The sequence below is a fragment of the Xiphophorus hellerii genome, chromosome 7, assembly GCF_003331165.1.
Source record: "Xiphophorus hellerii strain 12219 chromosome 7, Xiphophorus_hellerii-4.1, whole genome shotgun sequence".
Lineage (NCBI taxonomy): Eukaryota > Metazoa > Chordata > Actinopteri > Cyprinodontiformes > Poeciliidae > Xiphophorus > Xiphophorus hellerii.
In genome coordinates, this window is record NC_045678.1 from 7,818,119 (window position 1) to 7,840,863 (window position 22,745).

The 22,745-nt window shown below is 41.9% G+C and overlaps 1 protein-coding gene across 27 annotated transcripts in view; it reads right to left on the reverse strand.

Moving 5' to 3' along the window:
- Positions 1 to 22,745, reverse strand: part of neb (nebulin) — a 70,045-nt gene that overhangs the window by 29,742 nt on the left and 17,558 nt on the right. For 18 of the 27 annotated variants that reach the window (XM_032567898.1, XM_032567900.1, XM_032567901.1 and 15 more), the window contains 71 exons: positions 22,361 to 22,672; positions 22,061 to 22,267; positions 21,853 to 21,957; positions 21,655 to 21,762; positions 21,241 to 21,552; positions 20,917 to 21,123; positions 20,695 to 20,799; positions 20,493 to 20,600; positions 20,084 to 20,395; positions 19,796 to 20,002; positions 19,594 to 19,698; positions 19,361 to 19,468; positions 18,955 to 19,266; positions 18,660 to 18,863; positions 18,113 to 18,217; positions 17,897 to 18,004; positions 17,449 to 17,760; positions 17,166 to 17,369; positions 16,948 to 17,052; positions 16,711 to 16,818; positions 16,314 to 16,625; positions 15,990 to 16,193; positions 15,762 to 15,866; positions 15,565 to 15,672; positions 15,116 to 15,427; positions 14,829 to 15,032; positions 14,635 to 14,739; positions 13,890 to 13,997; positions 13,478 to 13,789; positions 13,190 to 13,393; positions 12,996 to 13,100; positions 12,814 to 12,921; positions 12,409 to 12,720; positions 11,102 to 11,305; positions 10,870 to 10,974; positions 10,612 to 10,719; positions 10,203 to 10,514; positions 9,900 to 10,103; positions 9,701 to 9,805; positions 9,469 to 9,576; positions 9,082 to 9,393; positions 8,893 to 8,997; positions 8,231 to 8,329; positions 7,999 to 8,100; positions 7,799 to 7,906; positions 6,616 to 6,927; positions 6,424 to 6,528; positions 6,226 to 6,330; positions 6,018 to 6,122; positions 5,826 to 5,933; positions 5,601 to 5,711; positions 5,072 to 5,269; positions 4,772 to 4,876; positions 4,564 to 4,668; positions 4,364 to 4,468; positions 4,158 to 4,265; positions 3,948 to 4,061; positions 3,617 to 3,814; positions 3,394 to 3,498; positions 3,192 to 3,296; positions 2,267 to 2,374; positions 2,074 to 2,181; positions 1,873 to 1,980; positions 1,681 to 1,785; positions 1,477 to 1,581; positions 1,289 to 1,387; positions 1,076 to 1,180; positions 632 to 736; positions 455 to 559; positions 248 to 352; positions 48 to 152 (listed from right to left, as the gene is read on the reverse strand). In XM_032567898.1, the coding sequence (XP_032423789.1) occupies positions 48 to 152; positions 248 to 352; positions 455 to 559; positions 632 to 736; positions 1,076 to 1,180; positions 1,289 to 1,387; positions 1,477 to 1,581; positions 1,681 to 1,785; positions 1,873 to 1,980; positions 2,074 to 2,181; positions 2,267 to 2,374; positions 3,192 to 3,296; positions 3,394 to 3,498; positions 3,617 to 3,814; positions 3,948 to 4,061; positions 4,158 to 4,265; positions 4,364 to 4,468; positions 4,564 to 4,668; positions 4,772 to 4,876; positions 5,072 to 5,269; positions 5,601 to 5,711; positions 5,826 to 5,933; positions 6,018 to 6,122; positions 6,226 to 6,330; positions 6,424 to 6,528; positions 6,616 to 6,927; positions 7,799 to 7,906; positions 7,999 to 8,100; positions 8,231 to 8,329; positions 8,893 to 8,997; positions 9,082 to 9,393; positions 9,469 to 9,576; positions 9,701 to 9,805; positions 9,900 to 10,103; positions 10,203 to 10,514; positions 10,612 to 10,719; positions 10,870 to 10,974; positions 11,102 to 11,305; positions 12,409 to 12,720; positions 12,814 to 12,921; positions 12,996 to 13,100; positions 13,190 to 13,393; positions 13,478 to 13,789; positions 13,890 to 13,997; positions 14,635 to 14,739; positions 14,829 to 15,032; positions 15,116 to 15,427; positions 15,565 to 15,672; positions 15,762 to 15,866; positions 15,990 to 16,193; positions 16,314 to 16,625; positions 16,711 to 16,818; positions 16,948 to 17,052; positions 17,166 to 17,369; positions 17,449 to 17,760; positions 17,897 to 18,004; positions 18,113 to 18,217; positions 18,660 to 18,863; positions 18,955 to 19,266; positions 19,361 to 19,468; positions 19,594 to 19,698; positions 19,796 to 20,002; positions 20,084 to 20,395; positions 20,493 to 20,600; positions 20,695 to 20,799; positions 20,917 to 21,123; positions 21,241 to 21,552; positions 21,655 to 21,762; positions 21,853 to 21,957; positions 22,061 to 22,267; positions 22,361 to 22,672 (11,172 nt within the window). The remainder of the gene's footprint in view (positions 1 to 47; positions 153 to 247; positions 353 to 454; positions 560 to 631; positions 737 to 1,075; positions 1,181 to 1,288; positions 1,388 to 1,476; positions 1,582 to 1,680; positions 1,786 to 1,872; positions 1,981 to 2,073; positions 2,182 to 2,266; positions 2,375 to 3,191; positions 3,297 to 3,393; positions 3,499 to 3,616; positions 3,815 to 3,947; positions 4,062 to 4,157; positions 4,266 to 4,363; positions 4,469 to 4,563; positions 4,669 to 4,771; positions 4,877 to 5,071; positions 5,270 to 5,600; positions 5,712 to 5,825; positions 5,934 to 6,017; positions 6,123 to 6,225; positions 6,331 to 6,423; positions 6,529 to 6,615; positions 6,928 to 7,798; positions 7,907 to 7,998; positions 8,101 to 8,230; positions 8,330 to 8,892; positions 8,998 to 9,081; positions 9,394 to 9,468; positions 9,577 to 9,700; positions 9,806 to 9,899; positions 10,104 to 10,202; positions 10,515 to 10,611; positions 10,720 to 10,869; positions 10,975 to 11,101; positions 11,306 to 12,408; positions 12,721 to 12,813; positions 12,922 to 12,995; positions 13,101 to 13,189; positions 13,394 to 13,477; positions 13,790 to 13,889; positions 13,998 to 14,634; positions 14,740 to 14,828; positions 15,033 to 15,115; positions 15,428 to 15,564; positions 15,673 to 15,761; positions 15,867 to 15,989; positions 16,194 to 16,313; positions 16,626 to 16,710; positions 16,819 to 16,947; positions 17,053 to 17,165; positions 17,370 to 17,448; positions 17,761 to 17,896; positions 18,005 to 18,112; positions 18,218 to 18,659; positions 18,864 to 18,954; positions 19,267 to 19,360; positions 19,469 to 19,593; positions 19,699 to 19,795; positions 20,003 to 20,083; positions 20,396 to 20,492; positions 20,601 to 20,694; positions 20,800 to 20,916; positions 21,124 to 21,240; positions 21,553 to 21,654; positions 21,763 to 21,852; positions 21,958 to 22,060; positions 22,268 to 22,360; positions 22,673 to 22,745) is intronic. The other 9 variants (XM_032567925.1, XM_032567921.1, XM_032567922.1 and 6 more) reach the window with 8 other exon arrangements.

Consider the following 22,745-nt stretch of genomic DNA (forward strand, 5'->3'; position numbering starts at 1 on the left):
CAGATGGAAAACCGGTCATTTTAGAGCAGTTCATTTCGACTGCTGACCTCGCTGATGTCGTCGGTGAATTTGCGGTGGCACACGATGTCCAGGGCGTCCTTGTCGGTGTGATAGTGGCCCTTGGAAAGCTCAAAGGTTTCCTTGTAACGCAACTGAAGGAAGAAGAAAATGTGGAAAAAGGTCATTTTTTTAACTACCTATTTAAGCTTTTAATCAGAATACGTGACATTTTCTAACAAAGACTTACATTGCTAGACTGCAGGTAGGCTTTCTTGGACCGGATCAGGATGGGCGTGTCAGCAATAGCAGTGTACCTGTGCTTCATCTTTTCATATTGCTCTTTGTATTTATTCTGAGTGGAGAACAAAACATATTAGATGTTCGTTTTAGAAAACTTCCATCGGTTCAGGTCACCTTATTTATTAAGTACATTAAAGGAAGCTGGAGCGCTTACCTCACTGAAAACCACTTTCATTTTCCTTGCGTGTTGAATACTTGGAGTGTTCATTTCTGGAGAGAAATGAGCCCTCTCTTTTGATGCCAGACTTGTGTACTGGTACTGTAGAAACAAAAAAATAAACAATCAGTAGAGAAAATAATAAATAAAGACCAGAGACGTGTTTCAGCTTGCCTTGTTAGTCAGCTGCTGGGCCCACTTGACTCTCTTTATGTCCAAAGAATCTGCGATGGAGGAAACCTTCATCATGTCCTTCTTGCTCTTGGCTCTGTATATGCGCTGAAAAGACACAAAAAAGAAACAGAAAAATTAACCCTGCTGCTCCAAAGTGCATGAAAAACATGCACCTTTTGAAAACCTTTAAAGGATATTGCACATTAAATAAAGATAGTCAGATGTCAGCAGATCCAAATCTGACTTAACAGAGTACAAAAACGTACTGAACAAAACAGGACGTTGTATGAATATTAAGATCCTAATGATTTTCTTGCATAAAGGTCAAATTTTTGGTGCAACAAATAGTTGCCCTGTGTTTGTGTTGGTCAATTACATAAAATTAAGCAAAATAATAATGTAAAAAAAAAAAAACTTTTCCAAAAACGGGAGAAAACAGCTCACATCACTGAAGTGAGTCTTCAGCTCAGTCACGCGGTTGTACTCTGGTGTATCTAGGACCACGGTGTAGTTTGACAGGTTCTTCTTAGCATCCACTTGGTAGCTCGTCTGTAAAAGGAAAAACAGGTCATGTGAGAGAAGCGCCACTGGAAAGAAGAAGAAAACAAACCGAAAATAAACATTGGAAACGCGATAGGAGCATTTCTCCCAACGCACCCTCAATTTGTTGATGTTACGGACGTGGACCATCTCCGGGGTGTTGTACAGGAAGCAGCCGACGCCTCTCAGCCACATCAGATCCTCTTTGTACCTCAGCTAAAGCAACAAAGTTCAGCAAACTTGGTTGTAGAACATATTTTGCGAAGAAGTGGGGGACAATTATCTCTGTTTTTCTTGTACGATACCTCGCTGGTGATCTCATTGACGTGGCGACAGTGCATGAGTTGGGGCGTGATAGGCATGGAGATCAGCTGGCCTCGGCTGTTGTAGTATTTCTCCTTGTAGCACAGCTAGTGGGGAGCAAAAAAAAAAAACAGGCGCATAAAAAGGCAAGTCCTCTCAACTCGGGCAAACCAGAAAAGTGAACAACGTCGATGGTGGTGGCGTACGTCGCTGAGGTGTTGTTGGTTCATCTTGAATTGTTTGAGGTCAGGAGTGTCATAGGTTGTGTGGATCTTGTCCTTCTGCTTGTGGTAAGCCTCACGATACAGACGCTGAGGACGAGAACAGACGGGAATCGTTTCGTTGAGTGAAATTTATCGCAAAGGGTGACGGGCGTCTTCGCACGCTTCTTCACTTACGTCGTTGACGATCTTGTGAGCCTTTCTCGAGGTGACAAAGTTGACACCTTCCGGATGAAGAGTGTAAGCTTTAGCCTTCACCATCTCAAAGGCCGCCTTGTATTTCGCCTGAACAGATGAGAAACAACGTGTATAATTTAGGTTAAATCGCAACACCTTAAGACACGTTCCTTTATTGTTGTCAAGAGTTTAAACACTCACGTTGCTGGTGACAACGCTGTTCATCTTGGCCTGCTTGATGAGCGGCGTGTCGCTGGGCAGAGAGTAACCAGTGGGCATGAAGCTCTTGTTGGCCTCTTTGTACCAGTTCTAGCAGAAGACGCCAAACGAGTTTCGGAGAAATTATTTCACGATACATGCTAATGCAAGGAAAATATGTTGAATATTAACTTACGTCACTCTGGACGTGATTGGCCAGGCGGACTCTTTCTGTTTCCATGGTAACAGCAGGGGAGGTGTGCTTGCCCTTGACGTTGGCGTTGTAATCGTAACGGTAGTGAAGCTGGACGAAAGAAAGGGAAAACAGATTTGACTGATGATTGTGTTCATGATTAAATCAGGCGTGGTGTACGATGGAGGTTTCCTGCAGGATTTAGTTTTTTAAGTCGTGGTGCTGAACAGGGTGGGTGTGAGAACTTCGAAACGTATCCGAAACATTACGCAAGATGGCCAAATTATATAAATTCACCATGTTACTGTCATGCAGATGCTGCATATGTTAACATAAGGCAGGAGTTAGCAGTGTTGTCTTTTCAAAATAAAGTAAATTGTAAATATGGGCTCTATGCAGAGCTCTGGAAAAAAATCAAGAGAGCACTTAAAATGATCAGTTCCTCTGATTTTACTTTTTACAGGTACGTGTTTGAGTAAAATGAACATTGTTCTTTTATTCTATGAACTACTGACAACATGTCTCCTGAATGTCAAGCAAATATTTAGTAATTATTTGCAGAAAATGAGAAATGGTCAAAGTCATGAAAAAGATGCACAAACGTTCACATTCCTTTAGGAACACCAACACTAATGTTTGGACTCAGGAAGAGATCAAAAAACAATATTTGGTGGAAGAACCAGGAGGTTTTCAATGGACTCTTCAATTTTTCCGGAGCTCCATGTATTCATATATCTTATATTGTTTTAACATATACCGTATATAAAAAAAAGAAAAAGCGTGGCGGCTTTTATTTTGCCATGGCGGTGTGTCACGATTAATTACACATAGTGGAAACCCTGGGCAGCAAACATTAATTTAGAAAGTGAATCAACAAAATTAATAACTTCATAACATGATACAATAATAATAATACAATGATTATTACATCACTGAGGTTCTGAGCGTTCTGCTTGGCTGTTTCATACACCGGAGTGTCCGTCACCACGCTGTACTCCTTGAACGCCTCAATGCCTTTGGCTCTGTACTTGGTCTGGAATGAAAAACAAAAAAACAAATGAGCGTAAAAGACAAGCAATGAGCCACGATGTGAAATTAAATAAAAGATGAATACATTAAAAGCCATTTACCTCGCTCTGCAGGACACCAGCATGCTTCACACGGAGGATCTCTGGAGTGTCCCAGGCATAACACCCCATACCCTTCAGCCAGTTCAGGTCGTCCTTGTAGAAGATCTGGGCAGGGATCATTTCTATTTAGCACTTTGCATTAATCTCCTCTTTACCTCTTTCTACTCAGAGATGCTAGTGACCCAGATATTTGTCGTTCTCTGGCTGTATGATGGTTACTCACGTCACTGAGTTGCTCGTTGACTTTGCGTGCTTGGACATACATCTGCATGTCAGGCATGCACATCCACTGGTGCAGGTACTTGCGGTAGTGGATACCGCTGACGGTGGACTGGGTGTTGCGGGCGGACAGGATCTCCAGCATGTCCGGCGGGATATGGTTCTTGGCCTTACTCTTCTCGTAGTTCTCCTTGTACAGACGCTGTGAACGGTACAAGTAACAGACGCTTGTGTTACTAGAAATATTTCGAGCTTGTCATGACCGTGAGTCATTCTTGGCAACGATGATTTAACTTTTGGTGATCAGATGATTCAAAATTAAAAAAACAACTTACATCTAGGACCAACTTTCCGGCCTTGACGCACCGGGCAGTAGCAGGATCGTCTTCGAGTGACTTTGGCAGACTGTAAAGGGACTTGAATTTTTCATAATCCTGCTTGTACTTGACCTAAAGAAGAAAGAAGATCCATATAGTCCCACAAAGTAGTTTTAAAGAAAACCACCTCTTAGTTATGGTACTGTTAAGAGCTGAACTTCAACTTACGTGGCTGAGAACGACCTTCTGTTGTTTGGCATGTTGTAAGGCGTTGGAGTCAACTGGGATCTTGTAGTCCTTTGCCTTAATCTTATCCCAGGCGGCTGTGTAGTTTTTCTTCGGACAGGAAATTGAAAACACTGTCAAAATGTTCCAGTGCCTCTTAAAAGCTTTTTACACGTGAAACTTTTTATTTATTTTTAATTTTTACTCACATTGCTGAAGAACAATTTGAAGTCGTGGCACCTGGCATAATCATGCGTATCCAGAACTGTGGTGTACAGGTGCTTCTCCTTGTGATATGCCTCCCTGTAGTTCAGCTAGAAAGGATAGTTTAAAGATACATGCAAAGGTTTTGGGTTTTTTTCTTTCCAGAACACCATTGACGGCGATTTTTAAAATCACGCCGACTTACGTCACTGGCCCAGGTGTGGCCCAGGACGGCGGTCACATACTCAGGCGTGTCGGTCACAATGGAGTAGTTGTTAAACTCTTTCTTAGCGTCAGCTCTGTATTTACGCTGGAATATAACAAAGACAAAATGTTGGAGTTAATCATATATTTTTTTCTCTCTCTCTCTCTGAAATAGGCTTTAACGAACCATTTAATATAAAAATACTGACTTCACTCTGCAGCTCGTAGGACTTCTTAGCGCGAATAATCTCTGGCGTGTCCCAGACATAGCAACCGATGCCCTTCATCCAGTTCAGGTCGTCCTTGTAGAACACCTGTTAAAATCGCGTTGGTAAAATATGCAAGAGTTACCTGTTGCTTCTCAATAGAGACATAAATTAGATTTTACTTTCTCAGTGATTAGAAGAGACTATGGCAAAAAAAGAGGAATGTCTTCCATTTGTAATTTCAGAAAGCTCACGCGACACATTTGTGCAACAACTCGATCGGGACGCAGAAGGACGACCTACATCGCTGAGAATCTCATTGGTCTTCCTGGCCCGGATGGCGTCCTCCTGCTCTGGGTGGCACGTCCACTGGTGCAGGTGGGTGCGGTACAGGACATCGCTCAACATGTCCTGGCACCGCTTGGCCACCTTGTTAGCGATGATGTCAGATGGGAGGTGGATTTTGGTCTTGGTTTGGTGGTAGTCCTTCTGGTAGATCCTCTGTAAAGACACACATTAATAAAAAAAAGAGGAGGAGTCGAGCTCCAACTTCAAGCCAAAAATGTAACTGAAAGAAAACTCCTTTATCTGTTTTGCTTTCTTTGCGAAAGTAAAAAGTATACTTAATCAGCAACTTACAAATGACAAAATATGAATTGATCTACATTCCTATTTTGTGCTTTGGCTCTTTTCTACACAAATTTGTACAAGAATTGTGTGTTCCTTCCACTAGAAAATTACAAAAAACTCTTTGTTTAATGTTTACCGACTTATCCTCAGGCTTCTTAGGTTTGCTGCAAGTAGATAAAGTTGAATTTAGCTGACATCTTACCAGTCCCTTGTTTTTCTCCTGCTGGCCGCAGCGCACCACCTCGGGGAAGTCGACCAGTGTCCCAGCCATGTAGTGGCCCTTGGCTTTTTCATGAGAATCCTTGTACTTCACCTAACAAAAACAATGACAGAATTAATTGTATTTACATGTAGCCAGAGGAAAACATACAATCACATTTTTTAAATTATTTTTTAATAATAAAGAAAGGAAAGAGTAAAAACTTACGTCACTGGCGATCTCCCTCCCCTTCTTGCCACTCAGTAATGGGATGTATTCATGGTTCAGGCTGTAGCTTGTAGCTTTAGTGCTGTCCCATTGTGATTTGTAAAGTTTCTAAAATGAGAAAAAGAGTTAAAATGTCAGATATAAAACCTTGAAGCCAAAGTAAAGGTGGAGGAAGAAGCGGATTCACATTACCTCACTGGTAGTCTTGGCCATTTCTCTGCTATGTGCCAGCTGAGGAGTGTCCTCCGAGCCGATGTAATGACCTTTTTCTGCATTGAAAGTCTCTTTGTATTTTAACTGTGTAAAAAAAAAAGTGTAATGAACATTTATTAATTGATTGATTTTTTCCTCTTTTTTTTGTTGTCTTTTTATTTATGACATTAAGCGCTCGATTACATACGTCGCTGAGGTTGGCGGCGTTTATTTTTGCCAAAATGATCTCGGGCCGATCCACGATCAGGCTGAATTTTCCAAAGCAATCTTTGGCGTTCTGCTTGTAAAGCCTCTGCAGATGAAAAACAAACAACACCAAGATGAACCACGATGTGGCAACAACTCAAACAAATAGCAGACTCTGGACGCGACGACAGAACCGTACATCGTTGAGTATTTCCTGGGCTTTCTTGACTTTGATGTGATCGACAGAGTCAGCCGCCACCCAGCCGCAGCCCCGGATCCACTCCAGATCAGCCCGGTAGACGTTCTGCAGACGGAAACCACAACGAGTTAGGAATTATACGTTTTGACATTTTATTGAAGTCATACAAAAGCTCATCGCTTGTTTACTCACGTCACTCTGGAGCTCGTAAATCTTCCTGGCCTGGACCACGTCGTTAGAGTCCGGCAGACAAGTCCAGTTGTGCAGGTAAGTCCTGTAGTTGAAGTCGTTGACCTGGACCTGGCATTTCTTGGCCAGCTCAAGGGTCAGCATGTCCGCTGGCAGGTTGTACTTGGTCTTGGACTTGTTGAAGTCCTTCTTGTACAGAGCGTCACTGGCGATCTTGGCTGAGTTTATGGCCAACACAATGAGAGGATCGTCGTTGACGCTCAGGGCTCCGATGTGGTGACCGACCTGCTTGCGGTACGACTCTAGGTACTTATGCTACAAGATAAAAAAAAAAAAATATATATATATATATGTTCTTATTCCCATTTTGTTTTCAGTAAACAGGAGATAACTGTAATACATGCTGTCAAGTGATCAATTGTAGCACAACTACATCGATAGTTGGAATCTATTGCAGCAAAAATCACATCTCATGATAAATGTAAAAAAAAATAAAGTCAACTAATCTTTGAAAGAATGGAATACAATTCAATACAATAGGAATATCTTCTATTGTGTGCACCAGCAGCAAGTTAAAGGTAAATGCAGATTCAAATTAAGGTGAATAAATATAACATTTTTAAAATAACAATAAACAGAGCTGCAAAAGAAAGCACATGCAATAAGACTATTATAATTTGTCAATACTTCAAGTTGCATATAGTTTATTCCGTCATTTTCTATGTTTTATTTATATTACTTTGTTACCTCGTGGTCACAAGCAGCAGCTTGACTGAAGCTGCTGTTCTCGAAAAACTACATATGAGCAACTTTAAAATGAAAAACGTAACATTAAGTTAAAATCTCAAACCTCAAACTTTTTCTTTAAATCCCTTTATTTGTGAAATCCAATCATGTTGCCACATGGGCCACAATCGTCAAATTAAAAGAGTCACAAAAATGTGAATTACTTTTCTATCTTGAAGAATAAACTTTGAATGAACAAAGTATTCCGATTTTGTTGGGGTTTTTTTGTTTGTCAGTAACATGAACGAGATATGTTTTTTAATGTCTACATGTAACCAAAATGTTAAACTAGAACGACAAACAATAAGTTAAAAAAATTCAGATGTGCTCTTCATTTCTCAATACCAACACCAATCCTTGTACAAATTCTTACCGTGTGAAATAAACTCCCTCTACTCACCTTACTCTGCACTTTAGTTGTACTGATGCACTGTTTAATTGGTACGGCATCTCCAGGCATGAAGTATCCAGTGGCTTTCACCTTGTCCCATGCTTCAGTGTACAGTTTCTGCATGACGGGAGGACAGAAAAAAAATTAACAAATCCAGAAACGGTAGAAAATTAAAGCAAGCTCGAACTGAAATGTGTGACAAACCTTACCGGGTGGATATTTTTAGCGACTTCTCTGGCCGTAGCGAGACCAGGAGTGTCCACCAAAGAGTACTTGGTCTTATCCTGGTGCCAAGCTTCGCGGTATTTGGCCTGAGAAGAACAAAACGACAAAAAAACAAAACAAGATATATGTGATACTGCAACATCTCTGCGATGGAATTTTAAACAAAGCATTAAAACCAAATTCATAAAACATATGCAAAAGGAGAAAAACTGTTACCTCGTTTAAGACCTCAGCAGCATTCTTGGCGCAGGCCAAGTCAACTCTGTCAGTGGGAACTGAGTACTTCTGTTCGTCCAGCTTGACCCGGTAGCCTCTCTGTGAACAAAAGCCAGATTAAATCAAAAACATATCAACCTCGAAGTACCTTTTAACGTAGTGTGCGTGTTAGAATAATGATGTTTTGTTATCATTCCTACATTAGCAGTTTTACTAGTTTGTTTCTCATTCATAGGTTTAGTATTCACAGCCCAGAGAGGAGGAATTTCTTAAACCGTGTGAAAGACGAAACTTGCCTTTTCCCTAAACCTTGAAGCTGCAGTTGTTTCTTATCTTGGGATACTCTCTAAATGGCCTGTGTGTAGAATGTTAGTTTCTGTATCCTCTTTTCTTTCTCTGTTCAGAATAACCCTCCCTCCACATCCCATTCCTGCTCTGTTTTGTAATAAAAGACCAGTTCTGATGCAGAGAGTCAGAACGCATGGTAGACTCCTTGGAGAAGTGGTTTGCCATGTTTTCTCCTTTTGCAAAAGACTTGATTCAAAACTAAAACGTTGTCTGTGGTTGTCTTTCATGAAGGTTTGAAAAATACCTATCAGTGCGTGTAACATAGAATACGTTATATTTAAGGTGGTTTGAGGATGGATGTGTGTAAAACTTACCTCAGCGAGAATCTTCTGTGCATTCTTCACCTTTACAACGTCTACACACTCGTGTGGCGTCCACCCACAGCCCTTTAACCACTCCATGTCAGCTTTGTACACAGCCTAGAAGGAAAAAATTATTTAAATAATGCAGGTAATAATAAAATAACAAATGGACACTTTCCAAAAACATCTCCAGTAACTCACGTCACTCTGCAGGTCGTAGGCCTTCCTGGCCTGGACCACGTCGGTAGAGTCCGGCAGGCAGGTCCACTGGTGCAGGTAAGTCCTGTAGTTGAAGTCGTTGACCTGGACCTGGCATTTCTTGGCCAGCTCAAGTGTCAGCATGTCCGCTGGCAGGTTGAACTTGGTCTTGGACTTGTTGAAGTCCTTCTTGTACAGAGCGTCACTGGCGATCTTGGCTGAGTTCAGAGCCAGCATGATGAGAGGGTCGTCCTGGACGCAGCGGGCACCGATGTGGTGACCCACCTGCTTACGGTATCCCTCTTTGTACTTGTACTGAAAGCAAAAAAAAAAAGAAGTTAATAACAAATGCCCACATTACAGATGTAGGGTGATTTCCTTCTTTCTTACATCACTAATGATGTCCCTGGAAGCTTTAGCTTTCAGCACAGATATGGCGTCCTCCTTGACGTGGCAGGCTTTGGCCTTCTGCTTGTCCCATGCTTCTGTGTACAGTTTCTGCACAGAGCACAACGAATAATTATAAGGTATCACTATCAAACCAGGAGACAATTTCAATAAGATCACAATAAGATAGCACTGGTGTGCTATTTTCAAAGCGAGAAAGTCGGCACAAACTTACATTGCTGATAGTAATAGCGTTGGCCTTGGCCAGCTCGTAAGGAGGAATGTCAGGTGGGATGTGAATGGTGAGCTTATCTTTGTCCCAAACTTCCCTATATTTCCTCTGTTGCAGAGAGAGAAAAAAAAAGACTTTATTTTGTTCTCGTTTGTACAAATATTTGTACAAATTCTCAGTTTTAGTCTGCTTTCCGACTCACATCGCTGAGGATTTCAGCGTTTTGCTTGGACAGGACGATGGCGGGGAGGTCCACAACGCTGGTGAACTTGACGGTGCTTGGGTGCTGGCGGTAGAGTCTGTCGTTCAGAACAGTCTGGGCGTGTTTAACTTTGACCACATCCACGCACTCATGGGGAGACCAGCCGCAGCCTTTCAGCCACTCCATATCCGCCTTGTAAACAGCCTAAAAAAAACAAAAAAACAACACACATGTTGGTTTTAGGGGTGATTTTCTTTTAACTCATAAATTGGCTTTATTACACTTCATGGCACATGTGCTCACATCACTCTGCAGGTCGTAGGCCTTCCTGGCCTGGACCACGTCGGTAGAGTCCGGCAGGCAGGTCCACTGGTGCAGGTGAGTCCTGTAGTTGAAGTCGTTGACCTGGACCTGGCACTTCTTGGCCAGCTCAAGGGTCAGCATGTCCGCTGGGAGGTTGTACTTGGTCTTGGACTTGTTGAAGTCTTTCTTATAGATGTTGTCGCTGGAGATCTTGGCCACATGAGCGGCCAGCATGATCAGCGGGTCATCCTTAACGCTCAGCGCACCGATGTGGTGGCCGCACTGCTTGCGGAAACCAGCCTTGTATTTGTACTAAAACCGAAAAAAATATCTGCGTGTGAGTTCTTATTTCACGTGAAACCATTTACGTACGATGGGAAGTGCGAAAATGTTTGTGACACAAACTTACGTCGCTGATGATGTTGCGGGATGTTTTGGCTGCTAGGACAGAAATGGCATCTTTGGGAAGGAAGTAGCCCTTGTTGATGGCATTAACAAAACCTTCACGGTAATATTTCTGTGGAAGAAACAAAAAGCGATGATGTTGCATCCTGTTCAGTTGGTGCTAAAAACCAAATACATATAAACCTCCACACATTCAGTAATGATCTTTGGAGTAAATGATTATTTAATTATGTAAAAAAAAAAAAAAAAAGCGTTGCATTACCAGACTGGTGTTGAGTTTATTCTGCTTTGCCAGCAGGATCTCTGGAGTGTCAGGTAAGATGTGGAGGTTGAGCTTGTCCTTTTCCCAGGCCTCGATGTACGCTTTCTGTACAAATTTATTACATAAAATATGCATTAAAAACCAGAATTTCCTTATTAAGTAGTTTTCATATGAGAATAAAACTCATCAAAACTTTCTATAAAAAGAAATGGTTAAATTTATCTTTTTGTACCTTGTTCATATTCTGGGCATTAGCTTGCGATAGAACATAAGGCATATCTGACGTCTTGGCAGTGAACTTGAATTGGCTGGGATGCTGCCGGTACTTCCTGTCGCTCAGGATCTCTGCTGCTTTCTTGGCTTTCTCCACTTCCAGCGACCCAATTGGCACCCATCCCATTCCCTTGACCCATTCCATGTCAGCCTTGTACACAGCCTGTGTGAGTGGGAAGCAAAGTTCTGAGCGGACTAACTCTTAGACAAATAAATACTCGAATTAAGAAATTTTGTGTTTTTAAAACTATGTAACTGCTCAACGTCTTTGTCACAGCCACACATTTTAGTGTTTTATTTGGCTTTTATGTGATAAGCCTTCATTAAGAAGTGTATAATTGTGAAGTGGAAAAATAAGGATTCATACGCATTTACAAATACTGAGAAGAGAGCATTCACAAGAGTGTTCACTCCCAATATTTGGGTTTTAACATTTCTTACAAATGAAAAGTGTAACATGATCCATTTGAATTCAACCAATACTTTACAGGTTCACGTTTTACTGCAATCACAGCAGCAAGTCGTAACCAGCTCTTGACGATGTTTTTACAAATCTACAGTGAATAACAATCAAGTCTTGTCTAAATTATATCCAAGTTCTGGACTTTGTTTCAGCCATTTTAACACAAAGATGCTTTTATCAAACCGTTCATTTCCAGCTCTGGCTGTTAGTTCTGTAAGGATGAAATAATAAGCTGCTTCGGTGATTCCTGGGACCAAATTTTCGGTAACACTTTATTTGAAGGAGTGTGCATAAGACTGATGTGACGCCGTCATAAACATGACATGACACCCGTCATGAACACGAAGGAGTCTTCATGAATGTTTATAACTGTTGTCATGAAGCGCCATTCGGTAAATAATGACACTTTTAATCCAAAGTTGTTCTAAAAGTTGCATTGAAAGTCCATTGAAAGTGTCATTATTTACAAAATAATGCAACGTTTACATTTTTAATGGACTTTCAATGACGATTGAATAAATATTGACGCTTCATGACAACAGTCATAATCATTCATGAAGACTCCTTCATGTTTATGACGGAATCATGTCAGTCTTATGCACACCCCGTCAAATAACATTTTCTAAGTTGGTAATACAGATTACTAACTTAAAATGAATGTATTTACACTGAAATTTTAAAGGTGGGTGCATATTAAGTAAAATGATCAAGCATACATTTAAATTTGTGGTTGAAACGTGACAAAGTATCAAAATAACCATATTGTGCAAGACGCTGGACCATAAGTGGGTTTCTGAACTCACGTCGCTCTGTAAGTCGTAGGCCTTCCTGGCCTGGACCACGTCGTTGGAGTCCGGCAGACAAGTCCAGTTGTGCAGGTGAGTCCTGTAGTTGAAGTCGTTGACCTGGACCTGGCATTTCTTGGCCAGCTCCAGATTCAGCATGTCTACGGGGAGGTGGAACTTGGTCTTGGACTTGTTGAAGTCCTTCTTGTACAGAACGTCGCTGGCGATCTTGGCTGAGTTCAGAGCCAGCACGATGAGAGGGTCGTCCTGACAACTGAGCGCTCCGATGTGGTGACCGACCTGCTTGCGGTATCCTGTCTTGTATTTATACTTTAAAGAGACAAAAATAAATAAATAAAATCAAAGGTTATTTTAAGCAAAACCACGCGTCAAGGAGAAATTAAAGAATGATATGTGACATACATCGCTGATGATTTCTCTTCCGTGTTTAGCGGCAACAACAGAAACAGCGTCAGGCATCATGTGGTAGCCCTTTCTGAACATTTTCTCGACACCTTCTCTGTAATTTTTCTGAAAAAGAAAGAACATGTAAATTGCAACAGGACTAAGCGAAGCTGCATTAGGTGTACGTAGGTCAGACTTACATTGCTGATGTTGTAAGCGTTAGATCTGGAAAGCAGGATTTCAGGAAGGTCTGGGATCATGTGGGTCTTTAATTTGTCTGCTTCCCATGCAGCAATGTAGTTTTTCTGTGGGGAAAAGAACACAGAAAATTAAGTCAAGATGCTCCCAAGAACATCATCAGAATAACCAAAATACAAAATATGTGCATCGTTACCTTATTGATGGTCTCTGCATTTGCTTTGGCTAAGACCAGGGGCATGGCAGTCATATCGGTTTTGTATTTAAATTTGTCCGGTTTCTGCCTGTAGAGAAGGTCGCTGAGAATCTTTGAAGCGTTCTTGGCTTTCACCACATCCAGAGAACCGATCGGCACCCATCCTACACCGATCACTTCATCCATGTCAGCTTTGTACACAGCCTGAACAAGACAGTTTGAGTCTTAGAAAGCACGTGAAAACAGTTGGATGACATAATAAACTGAACGCGTGACATGGGTGCTCACGTCACTCTGGAGGTCGTAGGCCTTCCTGGCCTGGACCACATCGTTGGAGTCTGGAAGACAAGTCCACTGGTGCAGGTGAGTCCTGTAGTTGAAGTCGTTGACCTGGACCTGGCATTTCTTGGCCAGCTCAAGTGTCAGCATGTCCGCAGGCAGGTTGAACTTGGTCTTGGACTTGTTGAAGTCCTTCTTGTACAGAGCGTCACTGGCGATCTTGGCTGAGTTCAGAGCCAGCACGAGCAGAGGGTCGTCCTGGACGCAGCGGGCACCGATGTGGTGGCCGACCTGCTTACGGTATCCGGTCTTGTACTTGTACTGATGGAAGCGGAGGAAAAAATGTTTATCATACCACCGTCGCTTACGTTTTATTTGAGAATTAGTCGACTAAATGGACACTACAGTGTGTGGGACTTACATCACTGACGATGTCCCTGGAGGTCTTAGCAGCCTTGACAGAAACTGCATCTGGAGGAAGGAAGTAGCCTTTTCTGATGGTTTCCTCAAAGCCTTGTTTGTACAGTTTCTGTAGAAAAACAGGCAAAAATTGTAATTTCAAGTGATTTTAAAAACTAAATTCAATGACAACCACTTGTTGAACAAATATAGTCTTACATAACAAGGTAACCAGACTCATCACGCTGTTTCTCTAAACAGGATAGGACAACTAAATAAACTCTGATTATTACTCTGATTTGGTTGGATCTGTTTGCTTTGAGAGCAGAAACATAATATGAGATCCAGCTTAACAGTGTTTGGCAGCAGTTAAAAGTAATTTGTGAGCAATAAGGGGAACACTAATAAATAAATTTAAGAAATGATCTAATATATGACATTAAATCACCCCTTCTGTTTATTTTATTTACCACATATACACTCATATCTGGTTTTGTATGAGTTTTGTTATATATATTTCTATAAATATTGATGCTCCTTTTACTCATGTCACTAAACTCTACATGCTGTATTGTTTATTTAGTATCTCAAGACGATGTAAACTGAATTGGTAAACACAACTGGAAGAGACGCGATTAGAAATTACAGCAAAGACAAAATTGATTTTCAAAGCAGCAAGAAAGAAACAGTCTTGCAAATATTTATAGAATTCAAGGTAAGATTTGCAGTTTTTTTTTTAAATTATTTGTAAAAGAGATTATACTAACCTTGCTCATGTTGATGGCATTTTGTTGAGAGAGCACAATCTCAGGAGTGTCAGGGTTGATGTGCAGCTTGGTCTTTTCATTCTCCCATGCCTCAGTGTAGAGGCGCTAGCAACATAGCACACAACATTAGCATCTCTGTGAGCAACAATGAGGCCATAAATGGTCGTACCAATCCACATGAAGGTCAGGTTTACCTTGTTCATTGTCATCGCGTTGTTCTTTGCCAGCACAATGTTCATAGCATCGATGGGACTGGTGAATTTGACCGTGCTGGGGTGCTGACGATACTTCCTGTCATTCAAAACCTCTGCAGCTTTCTTGGCTTTCTCCACATCCAGCGAACCAATGGGAACCCAGCCCAGACCCTGGAGCCACTTCAGGTCGGCTTTGTAGACGGCCTGGAAAGCACATCAGGCAGAGTTTGCAGAATTTGCGTAAGGAAACAAGATACATGAACGAGGAAATTACAAGTACCACATACATCACTCTGCAGGTCGTATGCAAGTCTGGCCTGGACCACGTCGTTGGAGTCTGGAAGACAAGTCCACTGGTGCAGGTGAGTCCTGTAGTTGAAGTCGTTGACCTGGATCTGGCATTTCTTGGCCAGTTCAAGGTTCAGCATGTCGACAGGCAGGTTGAACTTGGTCTTGGACTTGTTGAAGTCCTTCTTGTACAGAGCGTCACTGGCGATCTTGGCTGAGTTCAGAGCCAGCACGAGCAGAGGGTCGTCCTGGACGCAGCGGGCACCGATGTGGTGACCGACCTGCTTACGGTATCCGGTCTTGTACTTGTACTAGACAAAAAGAGAAACAGCGTCATAGTTACCAATCAAACCCAGTAACCTGGGTAAAGCAATATAATCTTTAACAAGAAGTTTTGATTAAAAAAATTATCTATTTTCCAAATACTTGTCGTTTAAGAGTAACTTACATCGCTGGCAATGTCTCTGGATGCTTTGGCTGCAAGAATGGAAATGGCATCACCGCGCAGGTCGTAGCCTTTCTTTTTGGAATCTTCATTCGCCTGTTTGTATTTTTTCTGTGAACGTATCCAGAAAAGTGAGATGTTTTTACAACGCAAACGTAAAGCCAGAACTTGTTCACACCGTCTGCTTAGCTTGAACATACCACACTGTAGATGACATTGTTTGCTTTGGCCAAAAGAACATCCATAGCGTCAGGCATGACGTGGATCTTTGTCTTTTCATTCTCCCAGGCTTCGACGTAAGCTTTCTGTGATCACAGAAACCGACGATCATGAAAGATCAACAAACAAGTGAATTTTGCATAACACGGAAGCATTTTTTATGTGATTTTTTTTCATCAATAGCTAAAGAGAATAGTTTTGTTTCTTACCTTGTTCATAACTTGAGCATTGGCTTTTGCTAGTGCCAGGGGCATATCCTCAGTAGTGCTCTTGAATCTGAACGTGCTCGGGTGTTGACGATAGCCCCTTTCACTTAGAATCTCATTAGCTTTCTTCACCTTCTCAACATCCAGGGAACCTATTGGCACCCATCCAATACCCTGCATCAATCTCAGATCCTCCTTATACACAGCCTGGACAAAAAACAAACAAACAGAAATCAGCTATTAAGCAGTCACTTCTATAATAAACAAAACAGGTATGAATTTAAAACAAAATTATCCACCGCAGAAGAAATGGAGACTCTTACTCACATCACTCTGCAGGTCATATGCAAGTCTGGCCTGGACCACGTCGTTGGAGTCTGGAAGACAAGTCCACTGGTGCAGGTGAGTCCTGTAGTTGAAGTCGTTGACTTGGATCTGGCATTTCTTGGCCAGTTCAAGGTTCAGCATGTCCGCTGGCAGGTTGAACTTGGTCTTGGACTTGTTGAAGTCCTTCTTGTACAGAGCGTCACTGGCGATCTTGGCTGAGTTCAGAGCCAGCACGAGCAGAGGGTCGTCCTGGACGCAGCGGGCACCGATGTGGTGACCGACCTGCTTACGGTATCCGGTCTTGTACTTGTACTAGTGGAAAGGAGAACAAAAAAATTACTAACATATAAGATGACACATTCGGAGCAGTATATCGTAAATAATTATGGCAGCTTACATCACTGGCAATGCCCCTGGATGTCTTGGCTGCGATGATGGATATGGCATCGGCACGCAAGTTGTAGCCCTTCTTCTTAGCATCTTCATTATCTTGTTTGTAATTTTTCTAAAATGATCCAAACATATTCAATTGAAATTAATTTGACCAACTTGTATTAATCAAACCTTTATCATTTTAAATCAACACCATTTGATCATTAGATTGAAGTTCATTCAGTAATTCAATCATACTTACCAAGCTGTAATGATAACTGTTTGATTTAGCAAGAAGGACGTCCATGGCATCTGGCATGATGTGGATCTTTGTCTTCTCATTGTCCCAGGCTTCACTGTATGCTTTCTGAAGGTTTGAGGAAATATGAGAGGGGAAGTTATATTGCAATGACAGAGGACAGACACTTTGATGAAATGATGAGCTGTTTGTCTTGTCTCAAAAACTTGATGACAACGCACCTTGTTCATGATTTGAGCATTAGCCTTAGCCAGCGCCATTGGCATGTCCTCAGTAGTGCACTTGAATTTGAAGTTGCTCGGGTGCTGACGATATTTCTGTTCACTCAGGATCCGAGCAGCAACTTTAGCCTTTTCAACATCCAGTGAACCTATCGGCACCCAGCCGACACCCTGCAACATCTTCAAATCCTCCTTGTAGACATTCTGACAATAAAAAGAAGTGGCGTATAAATACTTCACTTAGTCTGTCTGTCTATGCAAATTAAGTAGAAGTAGTACTCACATCACTCTGTAGGTCATATGCAAGTCTGGCCTGGACCACGTCGTTGGAGTCTGGAAGACAAGTCCACTGGTGCAGGTGAGTCCTGTAGTTGAAGTCGTTGACCTGGACCTGGCATTTCTTGGCCAGCTCAAGTGTCAGCATGTCCGCAGGCAGGTTGAACTTGGTCTTGGACTTGTTGAAGTCCTTCTTGTACAGAGCGTCACTGGCGATCTTGGCTGAGTTCAGAGCCAGCATGAGCAGAGGGTCGTCCTGGATGCAGCGGGCACCGATGTGGTGACCGACCTGCTTACGGTATCCGGTCTTGTACTTGTACTACAAATGAAGAACAAAACATTGTAGATTGAAAAAAATAGGGAAAAAAATGTATTACTAATATTGAAAGGCTTGTGGAATGCCATTCCAACAGGTATCAAAATGCTGGTAATGAATGATAATTAAATTATCTTACATCACTTGCAATATCCCTGCAGGCTTTTGCTGCAATAATGGAAATGGCGTCATTTCGGAGGTCATATCCTTTCTTCTTTGCCTCTTCGTTTGCCTGCTTGTATGATTTCTGCAGAAACAACCAACGAAGATATCTTTAGGTATCTTTTTTTAAAATATAAAAAGCAAGTACTTCAAAATTTTGAGCATAATGTTTTGATTGCTTGAGATGACTCACCTCGCTGTAGATGACTTTGTTTGCTTTGGCTAGAAGAATGTCCATGGCATCAGGCATGACATGGATGGTGGTCTTGTCTTTGTCCCAGGCTTCAGTGTAAGCTTTCTGTAAAGTTTTTAGATTTATTTAAAACGGACAAAAGCTGCATTTCAAAAAAGAATTGACTTCATATTTAAGTTAAAACTCTGCAGAATAGCAGAACTAGCTAAACTCGATTCAGTTGTTGCTCAAGCAAAAGTAAAATAAATAAATAAAAAACTATTTGATGTGAAAAGACTTGAAATTCCGTCAAAATGTTTGCTTTTACGCAGATGACACATGCATTATTTTAAGTTAATGAAATTTTCTTCTGAGGCAGATGAACTCATTACACTTATCACATTAAAATGTTACATTAAGAATAAACTATTTTGCTTTCATTTGCTGCAAAGAAAAGGCTTCCTATTCATTTTAAATATTATTCTCACTATTTCTTTCCAGCGGATGCTGTTATCTATCCCCCCTATGGTGGTTCAAAGAAGTGCAGGCAAAATATGTTACTTCATACCTTGTTAATGATTTGAGCATTAGCCTTAGCCAGCGCCATTGGCATGTCCTCAGTAGTGCACTTGAATTTGAAGTTGCTCGGGTGCTGGCGATATTTCTGTTCACTCAGGATCTGAGCAGCAATTTTAGCCTTTTCAACATCCAGTGAACCTATCGGCACCCAGCCGACACCCTGCAACATCTTCAAATCCTCCTTGTAGACATTCTGAGAAAAAAACAAAAGTTATGTTATGGTACAGTGTCATCAATCGTGTTAAAAGAAAAAAAGAAAAGAAAATGCAAGTATTCATACTTACATCGCTCTGTATGTCATACGCGTGCCTGGCCTGGACCACATCGTTTGCATCCGGCAGACAAGTCCAGTTGTGTAGACGTGTGATATAATTGGCATGGTTGACCTGAATCTGGTTCTTCTTGGCCAGCTCAAAGGCCAGCATGTCCACAGGCAGGTTGAACTTGGTCTTGGACTTGTTGAAGTCCTTCTTGTACAGAGCGTCACTGGCGATCTTGGCTGAGTTCAGAGCCAGCATGAGCAGAGGGTCGTCCTGGATGCAGCGGGCACCGATGTGGTGACCGACCTGCTTACGGTATCCGGTCTTGTACTTGTACTGCGCCGGGAACAGATGGAGATTCTCGCTTTAGTTTCTAAACTCTAGTGATGGAACAAAACAAGACACATAACATAAAAACACAAACACTTACATCACTTGCAATAACAGTCGAGGCTTTGGCAGCCTGAATTGCAATGGCATCAGCACGAAGGTTATGGCCCTTCTTCTTGGCCAGCTCGTTGTCCAGTTTGTACAGTTTCTGCAAAGCGAGAATGAACAATTGCACTGACAGTTTAATGTATTTTTATTTGTATTTCTGGTCAGATTGCATCTATTGCTTATAACAAAATATAGGATAAGAAGTGTTGTAAATTAGATTTATACCTCACTGTAGTTTTTCTTGTTCTCCTTGGCTAGAACAACGTCCATTGCATCCGGCATGATATGGATGGTAGTTTTGTCTGTATCCCAAGCGCTTGTGTAGGATTTCTAAAACGGGTGGGGAAAAAATCCATTTTAGAAAAATGAATTTGCTGCCATAGGAATTTGCAAGGTTGTTGAATTTATGAAAAGTTTTAACAAGTACCTTATCCATGATTTGGTTGTTGGCAGTGGCCAGAACCAGGTCCATAGAGTGCATATCTTTAGTGAATTTAAAGTTGCTGGGATGCTTCCTGTATTGCTTTTCACTCAAAACCTGCCCCGCTGTTTTGGCTTTCTCGACATCAAGTGACCCGATAGGAACCCATCCAGTTCCCTTAAAGTAGCTCTCATACTCCTTCTTGTACTCATTCTGGAGTTAAACAAACACAGAAGAATCAGTCGTACAACCAGAACATACAACACAATTGATTATGAATGACTATCTTCATACATCACTGGCAATAAACTGCATGTTGCGAGCGAGCTCCAGGCTCATGGCGTCGGGAAGGAGAGCGTTGGTGTGCTGGATCTGTCTGTACCCGATCAATGTCTGAGCAGCGGAGGCCTGCTTGGCCTGAACCACACTACACATGTCCACTGGAGTGTGGTACTTCAGCTTGGACTTGTGGTAGTCCTTTTTGTAGTTCCTGTCACTCTGTATCCTAGCAACTTGCATGTAGTGAACCAGGAGCGGATCGTCCTGGATGCTGCGGCAGCCAACATGGTGGCCTCTGGCCTTCTCATAAGCCAACTTGTACTTGTACTGTGATGGTGAAAACACACTTTCTTATTCACACAGCCCCCACAGAGATACATACATATGCATTTTGGTGTTATAGAGGAATATTTTGACAGCTTACATTACTGGCAATGGTGGTACCAGACTTGGCAGCCACGATGGCAATGGCATCACCTTTGAGGTTGTAGCCTTTATTTGCCATCTCCACCACTCCGGCTTTGTACAATTTCTGTAAATATACAATTCAATGTGCAGAAAAACAATGTGTTCAGGTAAAATACATAAAAAATACATTGTTATTGTCAAATAGTGAGTTCTCCTACATTGCTCATGGTGAGGGCGTTAGCCTTTGCCAGGACAATTTCTGGAGAATCTGGCATGACATGAACTTTCAGTTTGTCTTTTTCCCATGTTTCAGTGTATGCTTTCTGCAAACAAAGACATAAAAAACACTCATAAATAATTGCTATTGAGAAAAGTATGATACAAAATTTTTTTTTCTGGCTTGCACGTCGGAGTAGAGGTAAAAAAAAAAAAAGTGACACCTTGTTCATGATCTGGTTGTTGGCCGTAGCCAGAGCCACGTCCATGGAATCCATTAATTTCTTAAACTTGAAGTTGGACGGATGCTGTCTGTACTTCTTCTCACTTAGGATATCGCCGCCAACTTTAGCCGTTTCGACTGAAAGTGAACCAATGGGGACCCATCCGATACCTCTGAAGTAGTTGTTCCATTCAGCCTTGTAGTTCCACTGCAAACAAACACAACTTGTCAGGAAACAAGGCCTTAAATCCTGTTTCTTGTGCTATTTTCTTTAATAAACAAATGCAAAACCGACACGGTAAGCGTGTTTGGATTGAAAACTCACGTCGCTCGAATTAAAGTTCATGTTGCGAGCGAGCTCCAGGCTCATGGCGTCGGGAAGGAGAGCGTTGGTGTGCTGGATCTGTCTGTACCCGATCAATGTCTGAGCAGCGGAGGCCTGCTTGGCCTGAACCACACTACACATGTCCACTGGAGTGTGGTACTTCAGCTTGGACTTGTGGTAGTCCTTTTTGTAGTTCCTGTCGCTCTGTATCCTAGCAACTTGCATGTAGTGAACCAGGAGCGGATCGTCCTGGATGCTGCGGCAGCCAACATGGTGGCCTCTGGCCTTCTCGTAAGCCAACTTGTACTTGTACTGTGAGATTGGATAGAGATTTGTTTATAACATACGAATGTTTGTAAAAAAAAAAACAACAACTAATTTCTGACTTGGTTCACTAGTTTGCGTCAATCTTACATTGCTGGCAATGGTGGTACCAGACTTGGCAGCCAAAATTGGAATTGCATCAGCTTTGAGATTGTAGCCCTTATTGGCCATCTCCACAACGCCGGCTTTGTACAGTTTCTAGAGAAAAAGACATTAACATAAAGTTGTTTACAAAAAGCAATCACTCATCTAGCACATATCGATTTGTTGTGTAAATGAATGGCTTACATTGCTCATGGTCTGAGCGTTTGCCTTGGCCAGGACAATTTCAGGAGAGTCTGGCATGATGTGTATGGTTAGTTTATCTTTATCCCAAGCAGAGGTGTACGCTTTCTGAAGATTTAAAAAAGTAAAAAAAAAACACAGGAATAAAAGAAACATTTTGGAAAAAGCTTCCCGTTCATACTTTGCCACACAAGTTTTAGTTAAGCTGTACCTTGTTCATGATCTGATTGTTAGCAGTAGCCAGGGCCAAGTCCATGGAGTCCATCAGCTTGCTGAATTTAAAGTTAGACGGATGCTGTCTATACTTCCTGTCGCTCTGGATCTCACCCCCAACTTTAGCCGTTTCAACTCCAATGGACCCAATCGGTACCCATCCGATGCCTCTGATGAATTCGTTCCATTCAGATTTGTAATTAACCTAAAAACAACGAGACAACTCATAACACTCATCTGTTTTGAAATTTAAAACTGTACATCTCACCAAAAAAAATAAAATAAAGATGATACTAACATCACTGGACAGGACATTCATATGTCTGCACAGCTGCAAGTGAATGTTGTCGGGCAGAAGCAGGTGGCTGTGAGGAATCTTCCTGTATCCAGTCATGGTCTGAACAGCAGAGGCCTGCTTGGCTTGGACCACACTCAGCATGTCCACCGGGGTGTGGTACTTCAGCTTGGCCTTGTGGTAGTCCTTCTTGTAGTTCTTGTCGCTCTGTATCCTAGCAACCTCCATGTAGTGAACCAGGAGGGGGTCATCCTGGAGGCTGCGGAAGCCAACATGGTGCCCTCTGGCCTTCTCGTAAGCCTTTTTGTACTGGACCTGGGTGTACAAGCATAAGCTGGATTGTACTGGACCTAAATATATATATTTATATATATTTTTGGTCTGTACT